At 42.3% G+C, this 20,865-nt stretch overlaps 1 protein-coding gene across 1 annotated transcript in view; it reads left to right on the forward strand.

Moving 5' to 3' along the window:
- Positions 1 to 5,259: 5,259 nt before the first annotated feature.
- Positions 5,260 to 20,865, forward strand: part of ADAMTS5 (ADAM metallopeptidase with thrombospondin type 1 motif, 5) — a 73,730-nt gene continuing 58,124 nt past the window's right edge. The window contains exon 1 of the mRNA XM_006896026.1: positions 5,260 to 6,375. Within this exon, the coding sequence (XP_006896088.1) occupies positions 5,260 to 6,375 (1,116 nt within the window). The remainder of the gene's footprint in view (positions 6,376 to 20,865) is intronic.

Raw genomic sequence — 20,865 nt, forward strand, 5'->3', positions numbered from 1 at the left:
AATTGATGGATTACCAATTGAAAAATTTCAGGAAATTTTGGCACCAGCACCCAGGAAATTAAAAGACATATTGCAATGGGAAAGTCTGCTGTTAGGGATCTCTCCAAAGTACTGAAGAGGAACGATGTTAGTCTGAGAACTAAGGTGCACCTGATACAGGCCATGGTCTTTGCAATCACTTTCTATGCATCAGAGAGCTGAACAATGTCTAGGGAGGATAGAAGGAGAATTGATGCCTTTGAACTGTGGTGTTGGAGAAGAGTGTTAAATATAACATGAACTGCTAAGGAAACAAACAGGTTCATCCTGGAGATGGTTAAACCAGACAGATCCTTGGAGGCAAAGATTCTGAGGCTTCATCTGACATACTTTGGACACGTTGTAAGGAGAGACCAGTCCTTGGAGAAGGACGTCATGATTGGGAGGGTGGAGGGACAGTGCAGGAAAGAAAGACCCTCTATGAAGTGGATGGATTCAGTGACTGGGGTAATGGGGGTAGTTATGTCAGAGACAGTGAGATTGGCACAGGATAGAGCAGGGTTTAGGGCTGTTGTATATATAGGGTCGCTATGAGTCACAGGCGAATAGACGGCACATAACAACACAGGTTGTTTTGGGAGCTCTGGTTATCTAGTGGTAAGAAGCTGCACTGTAAAGGCAGTCCAAAGGAAAAAGGTGGGCAATCTCATCTCCTGTAGTTTACTGCCCCTGAAAACCATCTGGAAGGTAAGCTTTGGGTACATTCCAAGTTTTTGGAATGAAACAATAAAACAAAGGATGTTTTAGAGACAGTATTTAGGGCAAAACATTGAAGTGTTATTCACTGGAACTGTTTAATAAAATTATTGTCTACAGCGATAAGACAATGATCACTGAAAAGCGGATGAGTAGCATCAGTCCTGACAGTTCTTGGGGAGGATAAAGATGGCCACTGGAACTTTTTGCAATGTGCCATCCAGTTGACTCCAACCCACAGCGACTGTATAAACAATGGCTCTAAACCTTGCCCTATCCTAAGTTACTCTCACCACCTCTGACACTGCTGACCCCATTGTCTTAGTCACTGTGTCAACTCATCTCCTCCAGGGTCTTCTTCTGCACTAACCTTCTATCCACCCAAGCAAACTGGTTTCACCTTCTCCAGGACAGATCAATTTGTTCACTTGACAGTCCCCGTTATATTAAAAACTCTTCTCTGCACCACAACATAAAGACATCAATTCTTCTTCTGTCATCTTTATTCTCCTGTATCTCTCCAGACAACTCATTGCAGCTAACTTGGAATAAACTCATAGCTGACCTTCCGGTGGATTTGCAGAAGTTATAAATCTCACCTGGGAGGAGATTGCCTCTTTTCTTTATCTGCTAATCTTTAATCTCTCTGCTTCCCCAAAGTACTTAGCTGGTAGTATTGACTTCCACTAAAAGTAGAAAGGCAGTGTGACTCTCATTGAAAGCAATTTCCTCTTAGATTTGCAGGTACTTTGAAAACACCAGGGACTGGTGAATGTTCGGAAGACCCCAAACATAATTTACTTTCTTTTTTTTATTATTATTAAATTTTATTAGTTTCAATGAACATTCACAGGGATTCTGGGCTTTCACTCCTTCATTGCCGCACCATTCTCTCCCCCCTCCTCCCCAGTTTGTTCTTCTTCCCCGCCATCCAAATGTCTGTTTTAATTGTCCAATTGCCACAGTGCTTGTCAAAGTCAGTTCTGATTAATCTCTTTTGTCGGTGTGTCCTTTGCCATTCCCTATCACTCCTCCCTAAGAGAGACTTCACCCTGATTCATAAGGAAAAGGGGATCGCGTATTCTCTTAGCTACTTCCTGCTGAAAAGGGATGCTGTGGGTTTCAGGGTGAAGCTCTTCTCTCACTACTATAAAGGGCCCCTTTGGCAGTAGGAAACACATAGACTATTATGGAGACTGATTTTGGAATTTAGATGCACTCTTATTGTGTTTGGCCGTACATGTTCATATCCTTGAAGATGTATCATGGGGGTGTTGCAACCTAGAAGACACAAATTTGACTAAAAAGTTATAAGTACATGAGTCAAAAATTATGGAAAAGTAAAAGAAAAGATTCTTTCATTGTTTTACAAACCCTCCCCCAGGTCCCCTCCACCATGTAGCCCTCGCTCTAGTCTGCTGTGATGACAGAAATACCTAGTTATATATCCTTTTAAACAGTTTTCTCCCTCCTCTGTTTCAGTGCAGTATACATTATTGAACCCATCTTACTCAGTCTCTCCCCAACCCCAAGGACAGTCCCATTCTACAACAGTGGCATCATGTAATATTTGTCCTTTTGTGACTGGGATATTTCACTCAGCATAATGTTCTCCAGAGTCAACCATTTTGAATAATATTGTATGAGTTCCTTGTTTTTTAATGCAGCATAGTATTCCATTGTGCGAATATACCACAGCATCTCTAGCCATTCGTTTGTTGATGGGCACTTAGGTTGTTTCCAACTCCTTGCTATTGTGAACAAAGATGCAATAAACATGGGTGTGCATATATCTGCTTGGATGTCAGCTATGGTCTCTTCAGGGTATATTCCCAGTAGTGGAATTGCTGGGTCAAATGGTATCTCTATTTGCAACTTTTTGAGAAAGCGCCATACTGCTTTCCACAGGGGTTGCACCATTTTACACTCCCATCAACAGTGAACCAGGGTTCCAGTTTCTCCACAACCTCGCCAGCATTTGTTGCTTGCTGTTCTGTTAAATTTTGCTATTTTGACTGGGGTGAGATGATATCTCATAGTTGTTTTAACATAATTTACTTTCTAAGTGAAACATTTAGTCATTCTCTTTGCCTTTCAAATGGCTCCTGGACAATTCTGATATTCCCTTCAGAGGTTTGACACCACTGAAGAACCTTAAGCTAGGTTGGGAAAAATCCTGTTTCTCATTGAGAAAGAGATTAGATTTCCTTAGCCACTGGGATGCCCCTGCCATCCTCTGCATCACTGCAAGTTAAATAAATGTAGAAAAGAACAGAAACGTACTAATCATATGGGATTCACTGTCTCACTATGCAATTATTAACTTGTCCAAAGAATAATGATGGGTGGGTCAAAGGGGCACTCTTGCAGTACAGTAAACCTTCTAACCACTGTCAGCCCATGATTAGATAGTGAATTTTCCTTTGTTCTTTCTTCAAGTTCATAAGAAGAAACAAAAAAATTGGAGAAACTGTCTAATAGTGACAATGCCACCTGAACACTAATTAGCACCAATCTCACCCAGAATTGCCCCCCAAGTGCTCTTTTTTTCCTCTTCAAAGGAATGTTTTAGAATGGAGAGGGGTTGTCATGCTTGGGAGGTTTGAAGGGCAGTGCAAAAGAGGAAGACCTTCGATGATGAGGTGGATTGATTCAGTGACAGTGTAATGGGGGTTGGTGTGACAGAGACAATAAGATTGGCACAGGATAGAACAGGTTTCAGGGATATTGTACATAGGGTCACTATGAGTTGCAGGTGACTTCATGGCACATAACAACAACAACAACAACAAAAACAACAAGTAGTAGGTCAGAACCTTGAGCAATGATTGGTTATTTTAGGAGAGACAAACACAAATAAAGGGCGTTTAAGCAGAAGGGAAAAGAAAGGAGATTTGAAATCTTTTGAAAAGAAAAATTTGAAGGCAAATCAGTTCAAGGTTTAATTCTCTTCTGTTCTGCCTTTTCAAAGCAGCGGAAGTTCCAGTCCACTGGGATTAAGTGACAGATTGTGGGCACTGATGAGTAGCACACTCTTCGCACACAAAGGCGCGGATTTCCCAGGCCGCGGGCTACCCAGTCCGGTGGCACTGCAGGGCTAGGACGCGACGCGTCAGGAAGTGCCCGCGGTCCGGGGCTGCCCAGCCCCTCTGCTGGTGGCCGGGAAAAGTTAGTCACCAACAGCCCAAAGCCGGCAAGCACCAGAAGCCAGGGAATGCAGGGTACTTGGTACTGGAAAAGTTAGGAGAGGACAAAGGAGCGCCAGGGCCAAGGGACACACTCAAGTTGAAAAGCCCATCCTGGTGGATGGAGTTCCAAGGTTTGCGAGGCCTGGGAGCACCAGCATGCCAATGGGAAAAACTTGCAGCAGGAAGTTCCTACTGAAACTTAGGAACGCCAGAGGAGGCAGGGAGAGACTTGAAATGTCCCAATAACTTTAAAAGCACACCAAAACACCCCTTCAGGAGATGAGGTAAACCGGTGTTAGCCAACTTGATTGGTTGTGAAATATCAGACAGAACCGGAGCCGCTGTGGCTTTAAAAGAGGCCAAGGAAATCTTCTGTTTTTTGTTTACCCAGTTACCCCCTCCGCCCCTGCTTTCCTCTGATCCCTCCTTCCACCTCGCTGTGTAGCTTCCTCCTTCTCAGCCTCCCTTTCCTCGAACACTCCCCCCCAACCCGCCCTCCCCCATCAGATTAGGCGCGGACCGGGAAGGGTGGGAGTGGTGGGGGAAGCTCTCCCTTTAAGAGGCAGCGTGCAGTGACGAATTGTTGAAATTGCCATTGCAGGATGGCATGCCGCTATAAATTCATTGTTCCACCTCCTCGCATCTTCACAGCGCTCGCGCTGCTCTCTGCGCTCGCAGCGGCTGACTGGGGATGACCACGAGCAGGAAGACACTGCATCTGAAGAAGCAAAACAGCCGCTCCGCCTGACCGGCTTGCTACAGGCCACCCCCGCCTTTTTGTTTTAAATTTTATGGCTTTTCCCCCTTCTCTTTTCCCCCTTACTCCTGGTTCCAGCGGAGCCAAGGAAGCCCACAAAATAAGAAAGGAAGTGAGTGCCGGAGCTTGAACCCCTGCAGCCGGCCGGTACGGAAGAGCGAAGGGGTGGGAGGCAGTGCGCACCAGTTGCCGGCCGGGTGCGCTGCGCCTTTCTTACTTTTCTTGGTGCAGCAATCGTGGTTGTGTTTGGGGTCGGAATTGGGGGTTTTCCTCCTTTATCTTATTTGCTGATTCTCCTCCACCCGGCTCTTTTTCCTTTTTACTTTCTTAGTCCTCTTTCCGGGGCTGGAATCCAAACATTTTCCAAACCAACAAAGAAAAAGTTCGCACGCTGACAACGCGGCCCGAAAAGGCTCGCGCTGCTGCCTGGGGGGCCCTCCCCCTTTCCGACACTTGACTCAACCTTGCAAGCAAGTGTGTGTGTGTATCCCCCCTCCTGTCCCCGGTAACTTCCATAAGGAATAACAAATACTCATAAAGTCTCCGTCGCGCGCAGCCCCTCCCAGCGGGCAGCGCACTATGCTCCTCGGGTGGGCGTCCCTGCTGCTGTGTGTGCTCCGCCTGCCCCCAGCCGGGGCCGGCCTCACTGAGGCACCTGCCCAGGATAAAGCTCTGCTGCCTCCGGCTGCTGCAACTGCCGCCCTGCCCCACCGGCGGCGGGAGGAGGAAGCGCAGGAGCGGGCCGGGCTTCCCGGTCACCCGCACCCCCTGGCGCCGCAGCGCAGGAGCAGCGGCCTCGTGCACAACATTGACCAGCTCTACTCCGGCGGCGGCAAGGTGGGCTACCTCGTCTACGCGGGAGGCCGGAGGTTTCTCCTCGACCTGGAGCAGGATGGTGCGGTGGGCACCGTTGGCCTCGTGCCCACAGGAGGCAAGCTGAGCGCATCCCGGCGCCACCGGGGCCACTGCTACTACCGCGGCACAGTGGACGGCAGTCCTCGCTCACTGGCTGTCTTTGACCTCTGCGGGGGTCTGGACGGCTTCTTCGCGGTCAAGCATGCTCGCTACACACTGAAGCCTTTACTGCGCGGGCCCTGGGCCGAAGCGGAGAAGGATCGTGTGTATGGGGATGAGTCTGCGCGGATCTTGCACGTCTACACGCGAGAGGGCTTCAGCTTCGAGGCCCTGCCTCCACGTGCTAGTTGTGAGACCAGGGGGTCTCCTCCTGGACCCCGCGAGCGCAGCAGCCCCGCCCTGAACAACTCGGGCAGGCAAGTTTCGCTTTTCCGGAACATGAACATCCCGGATGAGGCCAAGGAGCCCTCACCCACTGGGGTCTCCGGACCGCAGACGTGGTGGCGGCGAAGGCGCCGCTCCATCTCGCGGGCCCGCCAGGTGGAGCTGCTCCTGGTGGCTGATATGTCCATGGTGAAGATGTATGGTCGGGGACTGCAGCATTACCTGCTGACCCTGGCCTCCATCGCCAACCGCCTGTACAGCCACGCCAGCATAGAGAACCACATCCGACTGGCCGTGGTGAAGGTAGTGGTGCTGGGCGACAAGGACAAGACTCTGGAGGTGAGCAAGAACGCGGCAACCACACTCAAGAACTTTTGCAAGTGGCAACATCAGCACAATCAACTAGGGGACGACCACGAAGAACACTATGACGCCGCCATCCTGTTTACTCGAGAGGTAGGTACAGTCTGAGTATGTCGTTAGGGGGCAGGTGGAAGGAACACTTTTGCTGATTGTCATTTTCCATAAATTGGCTGTCACTAAGGGTTTGCTTAACTGCTTTTTTGCAGCAAACTTAGCAACCCTCCTTCTCTGTGAATTCCTTGGGGATGGATAGCCCCAGCAGCAATTACTTGTCTGGAAAGATAGATCTGCTTAGGCAAAAATCAGAGAATCCATAAAGTAACTGTCAACCACTCTACAGTGCGGTAGGATAGGTGTATGAGCATGAAAAGAATGGATCAGAATACTTGGGGAAATGTACCTGATTAAATGGAGAGATAAAGGAAGTAAAATGATCATTGGAATTATGGGTAAACTACAATGCACCAAAATACATAAAATTGTAACACTTAATACAATGGGTTGATGACTTAACCATTGTAGTCCCTTTGATTCCATGACTAGAATTCTTTGTATGTTGTGTAACATCGAGTTGGAGCCGACAGTAGCTGACTCTCAGAGGCTGTTATTCCAGGATGAGAAAGCCCATCTTTCTCCCACGGAGCAGCTAGCTGGTGAACTTGAACTGCTTGACTTCAGGATTGCAGTGCAGCTTCTTGCCACTAGGCCAACAGAGCTCCCTTTCTTTGTATAATGTCCATGATTTATTAATTTCATGCTTTTGCAACACAAGTGAAGGAAAGAATTTCAAAATGCCTCATTTCTCAATCTGGCTTCCTACTGGAGTTCTTATAGGTCCACCTTGCTGGGACCTCAGTTCCTGGGAAGGAATGGTTATGGGATGGCAAAGAAAGTTTAGAAACCTAATGAACTGAGGGAACAAACAAGTTCCTTAGCAACTCCTTTGCCTAGTCAACCAGTGCACCACAGGCATCTCATCAACCACAGTAGCAGCACATATTTGGTTTTTGGATGACTGGGTTTCTAAACATAAGTGCGGAAGAGTCTGGGCAGAGACTCAATACATAAGGAAGGAATGTTTTCCCAAGAATTTTCCCTTTTTAAGGAAGATGGTAATCGGAAGGATGAAATTGATCTTTATAGGCCCAGAGACTCTGGGAACACAATATTTATTTATACAATCATTAGACCACCATGTACGTGTGACATTCAGACACAAGAGTTCTGGGCTGGTTTTGAGTCTGGCTTGATCATAGTTGTGAACTTCAGTTTTCACACACAACGCTGCTGACTGGCAGTCTTAGCCACATGCCTTTCCAGTGCTGGTAAGTATTGCTCTTTTAGTGCACATTCTTAAAGTGTTTGAGATGCATCCAGGAAAGATGGAGAATTTCAAACTTTGAAATATTTTGTAAAAACGGTTCCAATGGGAAATTAAGTGATGGATTGCAGGAGCCTTCAGAATTGCACAAGTTTACTACTCAGTTCTTCTGTTTTTACTACAGCACTCCTAGTATGAAGCAAAGTGTTGGTATCTTTTGAATAGAGAAACCCTTGTGGCTTATGGAGTGTACAGAAATGTGAACCACATATAAATAAAGACAGCAGAGGGCAACAGTTTAGGAGGACCAGGCAGCAGAGGCTCTGTGCACAATGGAAAGTCATTCCTGTAACTAAGTGACCTTTTGGAAACCACCCTTCCATTTCTCTGGACAACATTGGTCTTTGAAATGGTAGAACATTCTTTTTGTAAACTCCTGTTTGAAATGAGGTTCTCTTATAAAACTATCCATTTCTTACTTGCTTTCCAAGTCTTTCCCCTTTTTGAAGCAATTTTCCATGCTTGGATTTCCTTGCCTTGCTACTTATGAGTCTGCCAAGAAAGATGCTTAGCAGAGTTTGTGGAAAGAGGTTCCCTAAAGAAGGATAGAAAAAAACAACAACAGAAAAATTGTAGGCATATTGCTCCAAATAGTAGGCCATTTCAATAGTCCCCTGTCGTATTTGAATACAAAGACATAATCCATAAATATGAGTTCCTAGAAGACCCATTACTCCTTAATCCCAGCCCCATAATTTTCTTAATTGCTTCCCATTTTTTTTAAAAAAAGGAAAATAGTCAGTGATTCTAAATTATCTGTCTCCTGTTTTTTCTGGATTTCATTTTTCTTTGGGTATTTCATATTTCCTTTTTTCCAAGTTCAGAAGCATATCAGCATATTTTTAATAGATTTCTTTTTGAAAAGCAAAGGAAAATAAATTAATGACATTTTAATGTTCATTGTATATATATATATATATATTTCAAGTTGTCTACAATGGAAAAACATTTTACACTTGTCCCTCTTACCTCTTTGCCAAGCAGAAGCATACCTTTAATAAATTAAATCTCTTTTAGTTTGCTGTTGGCCTTCTGCTGTATACATCTAGCTTGATAAGAACCAAGTATTTGAAATGCACATGTACTGTGACTGTATGCACCTAATTTGAAAGGGTTTTAATATTTAAGGAGTGAAGGAAAATATCCCAGGATCCTTGTACAGCATTCACTTGAGGATACCTCAAAATGCAAAGTTAATCTCTGTTTTATATTTCAGAATGTGAGAGTCAGGATTCTAGAAGAGAATTGGTCTGTGTTTTTTCCATTATCATATGAAAATCAAATGTCTTAGGACCTAATGAAAAAAATTTCAAGACTGTTTCTTTTTCAATGAGAAATACCCGGAGTTGGCGCCAGCATTCTACTTTTACAACTCTGTTTTGAAAGTAAGAAGTACGTTGCTAAGCAGCCAGACGCCAACCCATCAAACCTCTATTTTGATGAGCTGTGAGCACTTCAAATTTCGTGTCCAGATGTCTTCTCCGAAATTACTTGTTTTGCAGCCATGAAAGTAATGTGTGAAGATATGTTTCACCTCTGTTTACTAGCAGACACTACCTTGGAGAACTTATGTCTGGGAGTCAGCAGAATTGTGGTAGGAATCCATCTCACAGACTAACACACTTCACTGTTAGTACTGTACTCAGATCTCTGCCCTTGCTCTAATTAGAGAAATTTAGCGCCAGCCAGTTTACTGGCACGGAAGTCATTTCCATTTTGAAATGGCACTCAGGCTAAAATTCACACCACTGGTGCCTTCAAACAGTAGAAATCTGATCTCCCCAGGATTCCATTTCACTTTTCAGAATCCTTTCCTTGTTCCTGGCTTCCTCTTTTATTTTAAAATAGTTTATTGAAGGAAAATGCTGCAACTCATTTGGTAGAACATTTGTTCTTCCTTAGAAACAAATGCCTCACCTGTTTGATAACAAAATGGAAAAGTATTTCACATCCCAGCTTATAGATCATGCACTATAAAAGCTTCATTTGCTCTCATTGATTACCTACCTATGTGCCAGTTAATAGGCAATTCTCTTTCTGCTTTAAAACTTCTTTTATGTTCTGCCTTATGTTGCTGAAGTAGGGACACAGCCAGTCATAATTTCTCCTTTGCCAGCTTGCTTCTTTTTGAGTTCTGACTACAGAAGGCACCAGAGGAAGACAGGAAGCCTGGTTGAGAGAGATGACTTTTATTTATTTCTTTTGAGGTGATTTTTCTTATTTACTTCCTGACTAGCTGACTTAATTACATATTTGAGTTCAAATCATGAACATAGTAAAAATAAACACTTCATAAGTAATTGACCTGCAGTCTACTCACCCACTGCCCCTGGGTAGGTTCTAACTCATGGTGACCCTCAATTAATGCCATGGCGATAAATTTTTAGGTGAAGAGACTGCCTATGGTTTTTTCCAAGAAGCAACTGGTGAGTGGCTAGTGGCAAAATGGTTAGAGTCTATCTGCTAACCAAAAGGTCCATGGGTCATATTCATCAGCACTCTGTAGAAGAAAAAATATGGCAGCCAGAAAATAAAAATATAAAGTCTTGGTAAATGTTTAGGGCAGTTCTACTTTATCTGTAGGATCACTGTGACGTACATGCAATGCAGTAGGTTTTGTTTGGTTATTCATGGTCATAAACCATTTTAAAATTGAGTCCTTTCAACAATCATGCCATTGTCTTAACTGAGAGAAAAGAATATTCATGCGAGAAGAGTGAGAGACAGTCTTCTCTCAGTAATACAACTGGAAAATGATAAAGAAAGGTAGTCCTTCGCAGTGGTCTTTAAGCTAAAGATTTGTTCGAATATTCAATATATTTCTAATAGGCAGGCGAGGTAGGATTCAGACACTGAAAAAATAATTTCTCTGCTAATAATTTCTTCAAGAAAACGAACAAGGAAGGAATTAATCGCTGAGAGCATTTTGAGTTTTATGATGTGGCATGAAATGGCATGAAAATACATGAAATGGCTGCTAATCCTTATTCTGAAGTGTTTGGACAGAGTGAAGGGTAAGTGGTAGCTCTGATGGCTTCCTTGTGTTGACGACATCTGAGTAAAGAGTACAAGGTTAGCCGGACACATAAAAAAGAAGAGTATTAGAGGATCAACATATTACCAGGCTTAGGTAGAGAGCTCTAGTGGCCTAGCAGGTAAGGAGCTGCTCTTGGCTATTTGAATCTACCCGCTGCTCCAAGAAAGAAAGATGGGCAATCTGCTGTGAGATTTATAGCTTCTGAAAAATCCCACTTGAGGGTCAAGTCTAATTCAGCTCCCATGCGAAGGCACTGTAACAACAACATCCTAAAGGTGGGGTGGTGATTCTGTAAAATGTTACTAATCATATGATGGACTATCTGGAAGTGATGACCATCAACCCAGATTACAGAAGATAGATACTAGTTGCTGTTATATTGACTAATTCATGGCAATCCCTGTGTATGTCGATATGACTGCTCCATAAGATTTTTTAAAACTGGTTTTTCCAAAATGGATTTCCAGGTCTTTGTTTCAAAGCTACTCTAGATGTGCTCTCAACTCAACATATCACCTTAGAGTTAGAGATGACTCATAGTTGGCCTTCCATTAAGCTTCTGAGGCTGGAAATCAAAGCTCCTTGGATGGTCTTTAGTTTCCAGCTTTTTCAATACCATCTAAACACTTTGACCTTATGCGGCATCCATGGACACCATGCCGTAAGGGGTTTAAGTTATCAATTATAAGCATTGGGAAATCTTGGCAAGAACATTATCAGGAAAACAGCATTGATCACATACATGTTCTAGATTGATGGTCTGGCTTAAATGGTTGGGTTAAATCTTTTGAGGAATTTGCAAGATATTGACAGTAGAAATGGAGAAGCAGAAATGGAGTTGAAAAATGATCCAGATAAGTGGATGTGAATGAATTAATCCTTTATAGCAAAAGGAATGTTTGCACTAAGGTTTAGAGGCCAAAGTGCTAATGAGACATGCAGGAAATAGTGAACAGAATGGTGACCAGGGGCCAGAGAGGTCAATAGAAAGGCTGGAATTGCAGACAATACGACTTTGAATTGCAGGGTAAGGTTGATGTGTCTCCTGCTACTGACAGTTTTTAAGTTTGGGAGAAGTGGGGTTCTCAGAAGGTGACTGACCACAGTATAAAAATAGTGAAGTTACAGAAGTCAGAGGAACCAGATAGCTGTTTTAGGTGATAGTCCAGGCATTAAGGAATAATGGGGAAAAGGAGAAAGAGAACACACTCACGTGAGACATTTGATACATAAAGTAGCTTGCAGTGATCCATCCATTTTGGAGGGAAGAAGAGAGTGCCAAAGCACAGGCTTTCTTTTCTGCTTAGTACTCCCATTACTTTGTTCAGTAGAGTTATCTTTTTCAGTGCATAGTGTATGTTTAACATGCCTCAAAATCATGGCTTTATTTTCTTTAAAAACTCCTTTCCCACTCGGTCACCAGAAGTCCTTTCTGATACCATATTAGAATCACTCCAAGTTACAAGTTATTGGCTTTAATAAGAAATTTGTTTCCTCACAGTTTAAAAAGTTCCCAATCTAGTGTGTCAACTCAAGGAACAATCCCTCTTCACCCTGGGGAAAGTCCTGCTCACAGTTTAAAAAGTTCCCAATCTAGTGTGTCAACTCAAGGAACAATCCCTCTTCACTCTGGGGAAAGTCCTACTCTCCTTCAGCTTCTTTCCCTTGGTTCATTGGTGCTCTCTCTGTGGCATCAGCCAGTCGTTCTTAGGTGTTCTTCCTTCTCTGTGTCTGATTTGCTCTTTTTACATCTCAGTGGTGATCTGTATAAGGCAAGGTCTGCACTTAAATGCCCTCCATAGTGAAGTAAAGAGACTCTTGTTCCCAAATGGGATTGCATCCACTGTTTGTTGGTTTTAGATTCCCTCAGTCCTCTTTGATTTAGTGCCCCTCCGTGTTACAGATTAGAACTTCTCTATAGCATTTTCTGGGCTGTAATCTTTACAGAAGCAGAGAAGGAGATCTTCTGTATGGGTTCACACAGCTGGCTTTATGTTTAGGAAAAGAGTGCTTAATCATTGTGCCACCAGGTCTCCTTATCCACAACTATCAGAAATTCCAACTCACTGCCTTCCAGTGGATTCCAAATCAAAGCAACTCTGTAGAATGAAGTAGAAAGATTCAGTAGTATTTCTGGGACTGTAAATCCTCCCCGAGCTGACTGCCTCGTTTTTCTGGTGGATTCCAATCTCCAGTCTTATATTTAGAAGCCTAGCTCTTAGCCCACTCTACCACCAGAGCTACTAACAAGAAGTGTTATGATTGACAACACGTTTCAGTATATTTATCATTGAAATATATATCTATTTCATTGTGAGATACATTTAAATCCGTAACAATCACTAAGTTTTAGGAAGTAATACTCTTAACTGTCAGAGAACTAGTACTGACTCGTAACTAACTTTTGGAAGCTGTAAATCACATGGGAGGAGATTCTCCATTTTTCTCCTTTGGAGGTGCAGGTAGATTCAAACCAGAGAAGTAAGGCTTTTTGTTAGCAGTGCAGCTCCCTGCAGGCTATGCCTCTAGTGCTCCCCACTAAATACAGAGTAGAGATAAAGATTATGTTAGCTTTTATTCACTTAGAATAAAAAACTTGCTTGATCCTCTGTAGATCTGTGCAAAGTATGCTTTATCCTGCTTCAGCTAAATTTGTAGCAATCTTTTTCCACTCGTAGTATCTTTTGGAAGGAAACTAAGACATTTGTCAAGGCCAACTTCAAAGAGACAGAGTCTAGTTCCTGTACCCCTACCACAGTGTTTGTTTTTCCTGAAGCAGTTCCGTGCAGTTGCATGTTTGTGCTTTTGTTTGTTTGTAAGTAAAAGAAAAGAATTACACTTAACCTGCTATGAAACTCATGCTTGATTTTAAATATAACAGTGTCCTGCCTAGTTTATCTACCTTGTAAAACCTAGTGCTTGAAAATGCATGTCTGTCTTGAATATTATACTCTTGAGATCTATTTATATGAGATCAAATTGATAAGAACAGCTATAAAGAATACACACTACTAATCATTGGCTATTAAGCCAGAACTAACGCCTAGCTGACCTTCCAGTGACTTATCAAGGCTATAAAGTTCTGGGAAGATGACCCATCTCACGCTCTCACTGGTGGATTTGAACTGTCACAGAGTTGACACCTTTGGGTTAGGATTGCAACTCCTTATGTTCTCTGCCACCAGAGTAATACTAATAAGAAGAAAAAGTAAATCAATATGAGGAACTCTGCTGGTATCATTGAAACTCTGATTTGAACCACTAAAGAGGCCTGACCTTTGGTTTAACAGTGAACCTCCCTGTAGACCGGCTCAGTGGCGCCAGCAAGGTCATGTTTCCTCTGAAGGCTCCAGGGAAGAATCTATCACTGCCTCTTCTGGATACCTATGATTGCTGCCTTCCAACACTCCACTATCTCCTGTCTTCACATAACCAACCTCTTTCTGTATAGATCTGTCCCTAAACCATCCACTTAAAAAAAAAAAGACACTAGTTACTGAATTAAGAATACACTATAAATCCAATATATCATTTCAAGATTCTTAACTGACTTTATCTGCAAATACTCTATTGTTGTTGTTGTGAACCATCAAGTTGGGACCAATCCGTAGCTGGCCCTTCAGCAGGTTTTCAGAGAAAGTTAATCGCACTGGATAATACTGCCCGTCCTTCTCAGAGCAGCTGGTCGATTCAAACCATGTGCCTTTGGGATTGCAGCGTATGTTCTCTCACTAGGCTACCAGACCTCTCCGCTGATACTCTACTTTCCAATAAGATCACATTTTGAGGTTTTGGATGGACTTTTTTTTAAAAACTATTCAAATCATTAGGGCCTTCTAGTGGCTTAGTGTTAAGAATTTGCACTGTAGTTCCAAAGGCACATGGTTCGAATCCACCAGCTGCTCCGAGGGAGAAGGATGGGCACTGTCCTCTCTAAGATTTACTGCCTCAGAAAAGCTGCTAGAGGGTCAGCTATGAGCCAGTTCTGATTTGAAGGCACAAAACAGCAACAACATTCAAACGAGTATACTTTCTTTGATGTTTTCATTAATATGTCTTGGTAGATTTCTTCCAAGACTATCAGACCCTAAAGTTATCCTTCCAGGTACAGGCACTTCTTTCAAGCGTCTTTATTGATCCTCCCAAGGGAAGTTATTCTAAACTTCTTTGCTCCTCCCACAAATTGTTCACAATAGTACCTCTACTTTATGTCTCTCTTGAAATCTGTTTTATCCACTAGATAATGATATCTGGTCAAGATCTGTTCTTTTTAGGGTGTTCAGAGGCTTGTTATTTCAGAGTTGGAGGACCATTCCTGCTTCTTAGTCTGTATTGGTCTGGGAAATGCCTCTAAAACCTTCCCGTCATGGGTGACCCTGCACATATTTGAAATACAGGTGGCATAGTTTCCAGCACCACAGTGTCATGCAGGACAGCAAACTGACAGCTGAGTGCAAACTAAATTGCACTAATTTACCAAAAGGACAAGCTAAAGACCAGTAATACCGCTTTAAAACTAGGGTGCACCTTCTCCAAGATATGGTATTTTCAGTTGCTTTTAATGCATCTAAAAATTGAACAATGACCAAGGAATTGTGATACCCTTCAACTGTGGTGTTGGAGAAGAGCAGTGAATATCCCATGGACTGCCAAATGAACAAATCTGTCTTGGAGGAAATGCAGCCAGGGTGCTCCTTAAAGGCATGAATGGTGAAACATTATCTCGCATACCTTAGACATGTTGTCAGAAGGGGCTCATGCATTGAAAAGATGCCAAACTAGGAAGGGTGGAAGGTCATAGAAAGAGAAGACCTCCAACAAAGTCGATTGACATGACTGTAACAGTGGGCTTAAGTATGTCAGAGACCATGAGGATGGAGCATAAGCCAAAGTTTGGATCTGTTGTTCACGGAGTCACAGTGAGTCACGGTCAACCTGGTGACCCCTAACAACAACAAACAACAGTTCAGGTCTAGGGAGTTCTGGTGACAGCGAGATGAACTGTTAACCCAAAGGTGGCCCCTCTCTAGTAGTTTGAATCTACCAGACACTCAATGGGATAAGATGGGCAGTCTCCTCCCTTGCTGTTACCCCTTCCAAACCCTCCCGGAAAGTCAGCTATGAGTTGGTTGTAACTCAGTGGCAACAAATTGAGTTCTAATTGGCAGGTATTGGGAAAGCCACAATTGGAGCACTTAACCACTAATTTACTGAGACACTGCATGTTTTTTTTTAATTATTTCATTGGGTCAGAAGCATAGATAGCAGTTTTATAACATGGGTCATTTTAGTTGTTGGCCTAACATATCCAATTAATGGTAGTTTATGAAAGGATATGAAATCAAGGCACTGTTACCAAAGACTGAATACTTGAATGGTGGAATGGTTAAATGGTAATTATTAACTAAAAAGTTGGAGGTTCAGATTTACCCAAAAGGATCTTTGATAAAAGACTAGAAGAAGGGCTGGTAATTAATTTTTTACAAATTATGACCACTGAATACCTTATGACAGATAGTTACACTCTGATACGCTTGGGCCCACAGAGGTAAGAATCAATTGAGTAGCAATAGGTTTTCTTCTTAGTATATAGATAGAAAGGCAAATGACACTTCAAGAGTCAAGTGAACACACAGATATGAGGGGTTATTAAGGTGGAGGAAAGGGAAATGTAGTTGTGTATAAAATGCTTCTGACAAAAATTTTGCACCGTATCAGATTAATTGTATCACTAATCTCTTCACTACAAATTAGTGATATGGAACTCTCATAGCCTAGTGCGTAAGGAATTGTGCTGCCAACCCAAAGACAGCCAGTTGGAATTCACCAGCTCCTACTTGTGAGAAAAATGAGCAGTCTCCTCTGATGTGATTCACAGCCCCTGGAAACCCGCTAGAGGTCACCTATGAGTAAGTTCCAATTTGACGACAGTGATTGGCTGATTTTAATAACATGGGTTGAAATATCAAGCCTAATTACACTCTTTCTTCTCTGCACTCTTTGTAAGCCCTACAACTACCCTTAACAGGTATTAGTAGCGGTAAGACAGAGTTGCTGTAGTTTAGTTCCAGGTTTTTCTGCACGCTGTGTTCTTTAGTTTTGCTTGCTATTGCTGCAATGATGATATATGCTCTTATCAGCATTTCTATTTCCTCTAGCTCCTTCCCTCAGCACATTTGTGCTCCAATCCTTCAGCTCCTGTCATTTGTTTCACTTTGCACATCTGTCTTTGCTTGGTTATGTTTCCTGGTCCAGCATAGAGCACTGAGATTTTCCCACATGTTCCATCTCCTGATCATCTCCTTCTCAGGCACCATATTTTGTTAGCTCCTTGGGATCTAGCTCTGTGAATGAAAGTTATTGTTGTTGTTATGTGTCCTTGAGTCACCTGCAACAGTTCTGAAGCCTGCCCTATGCTGAGCCACTCTTACTGACTCCGCTACATTTACTCCTCTTGCCCCAGTCACTGTATCAATCTAGCTCATCCCGGGTCTTCCTCTCCTGTGCTGTCCCTCCACCCTTCAGAATATGATGTCCTTCTCCCAGGACTGGTCTCTGCTGGCCACGTGTCCAAAGTATGTGAGGAAGAGCTTCAAAATCCTAGCCTCCAAAGAGAAACTTGGTTTAATCCTCTCCAAGACAGACCTATTTGTTTTCCTGGTGGACCATGGTATGTTTTAAGATTCTTGTCCAGCACCACAACTTGAAGGCATCAATCCTTCTTCTGTCTGATGCATAGCAAGTGATTGCAAAGACCATGGCCTAGATGAGGCACATCTTAGTCTCTAGCCTGACATTGTTGCTTCTCTATACCCTGGAGAGGTCCCTGACAGCAGATTTTCCCAGTTGAATGTGTCCTTTGATTTCCTGGCTGCTGGTACCAAGAGTGTTGATTGTGGAGCTGAGAAAGCTGTAATTGTTAACAGTCTCAACCTCTTCCTTATCTGTCATGATGCTGCCAATTGGCCCAGTGGTGAGAATCTTTGTTTTCTCGATGTTGAGCTTCAATCCATATTGAAGGTGGCAGACCTTGTCCTTCTGCAGCAAATGCCTCAGATCCTCCTCAGTTTCGGGAAGCAAAATTATGTTATCTGTATAGTGCAGGTTATTGATGAGTCTTCAATCCTGATGCCACATTGCTCCTCATAGAGGATAGACTCCTGGATTATCCATTCTGCATATGGATTGAAAAGATAAAGGCAATCCTTAGGTTGTAATCTTTACAAAGGCAGATTGTCACATGATTCTTACCACATAGTGTGATAGATGGGTTCACACCACTGATTCTTTTGTTAGCAGCTGTACACTCCAGCCATTGCCACCAGTGTTCGTTTTGAGTACTATTAAATAATTTTAAAAAATCAATCCATTGTCATTAAGTCAATTCTGATTAAAAGTGACCCTAGTAGTAACTCTATCCATGGGGTAGAATTGTCTTGTAGAGTTTCCAAGGCTGTAGTCTTTATGAATTGTATTTAGTCCATAAAGACAATGGACAATGAATAAGGATGACAGAAGGTTTGATGCCTTTGAGCTATGGATCTGGGGAAGAGTACTGAACCTCCCATGGACTGCCCAAAGAACAAATATGTCTTGGAGAAAGTGCAGCCAGAGCACTCTTTGGAGGCAAAGATGATACAGCTTTGCCTCGTACTTTAGGGATGTTGTGAAGAGGAGCTATTTCTTGGAGAGGGACATGATGTTCAGAAAGGCAGAGGGTTAGCAAAGGAGAGGAAGATTCTCAGCGAGGTTAATTGACATAGTTGCTGCCACAGGGGGCTCCAGTGTGTCAGAAAGTGTGAGGATGGCACAGGATGGCTCAGATCTGTTCTTCATAGGGTTGCTATACATCGTACTCAACGCAATGGTACCTAAGAACAATAACTAACAGTCTTCACAGACTTATCTTTCTCTTATAAATTGGATAGTAGTTTTTAATTATCTACCTTTTGTTAACAGATGAGTGCTTGGAACCCCTGTAACCACAGAACTCTTTGGGTTTCTCTAAATTTTATAATGAAGCACAGATTTTTGCCTGACTAGGATTTTTTTTTTTTTTTCACTCCCGCCGCAGCCGCCTCCGCCGCCTCTCCCCTCACAGCCTGACTAGGATTTTAACAGACCACATAGCATGCCACATGTCAAATGCTTGTCTGTCTAATGATTTTTGGTTATAAAGATCATCTCAAGTATACCTTTAAGTTATATAGTGGCCTAGTTCTGTCTCCTAGCAACCAATTACACCTCTGCATACTCTTATATTTTCTTATTGGAAGGAGGAGTAGCATCCACTTCCTAAACAACATGCCTCTGGAAACTCTGTGAACTTTGATAAATGATGATAGTTCTAGTAGGGCTTAAGTCATTTTTTTCATAGAGTCACTATGAGTCATGCTCAACTCAACAGCAATCAACAACAACAACAACATACTCTTATAACTCTTAAACCAGCTCTAACTCCTTAAGACTCCCCATGTGTCCAAGTAACACTGTGCTCCATAAATTTTCAGTCCTGACTTTCTAGAAGTATATTGTTAAGCCTTCATCTAAGGCCAGAACATTTTCACTGAATTCTCCATCACATTGCTGTCTATACCACTGCGATAAGCTACTGATTTTGTATAAAAGAAATCACCTTTAATACAACAAAAGACTTAAACTATGTTCAGATTCATGCTGACCAACTCAAGCAGAAAAACTCTTATCAATACTTTTGGATTCTCTTACTCTCCATTTGGTTGCTTTAAAAGATTTACATGTCTTCACTATCTCCCTGCATCCAGACCCATATGTTATAAAAATATATATCAGTGGTTTCCAATAGAATTCTTATACCTGAATTTTAAAATAAACCCAATAAACGTCAAATGAGGTTTGAACTCCTAAGTAATGTTATGAATCATCATCAGAATATAGACATTATTGTGAAATTATATATTCTGAATGATTTCATATAAATGTGTTGTAATACATTTGGATGAACATTGGATCACAAAGAAACTCAAGTATTCATATTAATTATAAATTGTGAGGATAAACTATGACATCATGGCCTCATTTTAAAAATTGCATATGTAAAATGGAAAGATTGCCAACTGATGTAATGATAGTACAGAGATATATAGATTGTGACTGTGTAGTCAAGGAGTTTAATCAATGTGGTTTAAAAAAAATAACAAGTGCTTTTGCTCATAATTGGGTCACGTGCTCACTTTTCCATGGCACAAGACAAGAAGCTTTTAATGCAATTCTAGGATGACAAGAAGATCGATTGCCTCTAATGAGCAATTGATTAGCAATAAACAAAGACATATTAAGAATTTAAACTCTGTTCAGGAAAGGAGGGCCAACTTTTTATGCTGTAGTTCTTCACAGGAGCACGAGTGAAGTAAGCAGAAATTCAGTGACTTAATTTCTTGGGGCTACTATAGCAAAATATCACAAAGTAGGTGACTTTAAAATAAATAAATAAACAAACAAACAAACAAATAAATAAACAAATAAATAAACAAGCAAGCAAGCAAGCTAGCTTGACTCCTACTTGTGGATCCTGGAAGTCCAAATCCAATGCTGGCTGTGTTGATACCTTCTGAGAGAGAAATTGTTCTCTCTTAATTTCTAGACAATCTAAGTGCTCCTGGGCTTATAGCTGCAGGACCAGATGATGGTCTTTCTTTTATGCCTTTGACTTTGAGTATTTTCACGAAGATCCGCCATCAAAAAGCATTAAGATCCATCTTACTCAGAACTGATAACCTCTTCAAAGACTATTTTCAGACAAGGTCACAGTTGTAGGTACTGAGGTCAGAATGACACTATATCTTTTGGAGACACAGTAAATCCACAATAGTAGTTCTTGGATTTTATTATTTAAAATGGTGAGATCCAAATTAGGAAGATGAAGAGAAATCTTGGTTTCAAGATAGGTGCACATGTGTGTGCGCACACATGCACGGGCACAACGAATCCGGCAGTATCCAGGAGCTCAACTTTAGCCATGCTCTGGGCCCATGGTCCTATTTAAATGATTGGGAAGTAAATGGACTTTTTTAATTTCTTTTCCTTTTTTTAAAAATTTCGTTTGTTTATTTTTCATTTCAATGAACATCTACAGAGATTTTGGAATTCCATTCATTCATTGTTGCACCCTTCTCCCCGCACAAAC

Source organism: Elephantulus edwardii, unplaced genomic scaffold, assembly GCF_000299155.1.
Source record: "Elephantulus edwardii isolate Elephantulus edwardi_28Jun2011 unplaced genomic scaffold, EleEdw1.0 scaffold00180, whole genome shotgun sequence".
NCBI lineage: Eukaryota > Metazoa > Chordata > Mammalia > Macroscelidea > Macroscelididae > Elephantulus > Elephantulus edwardii.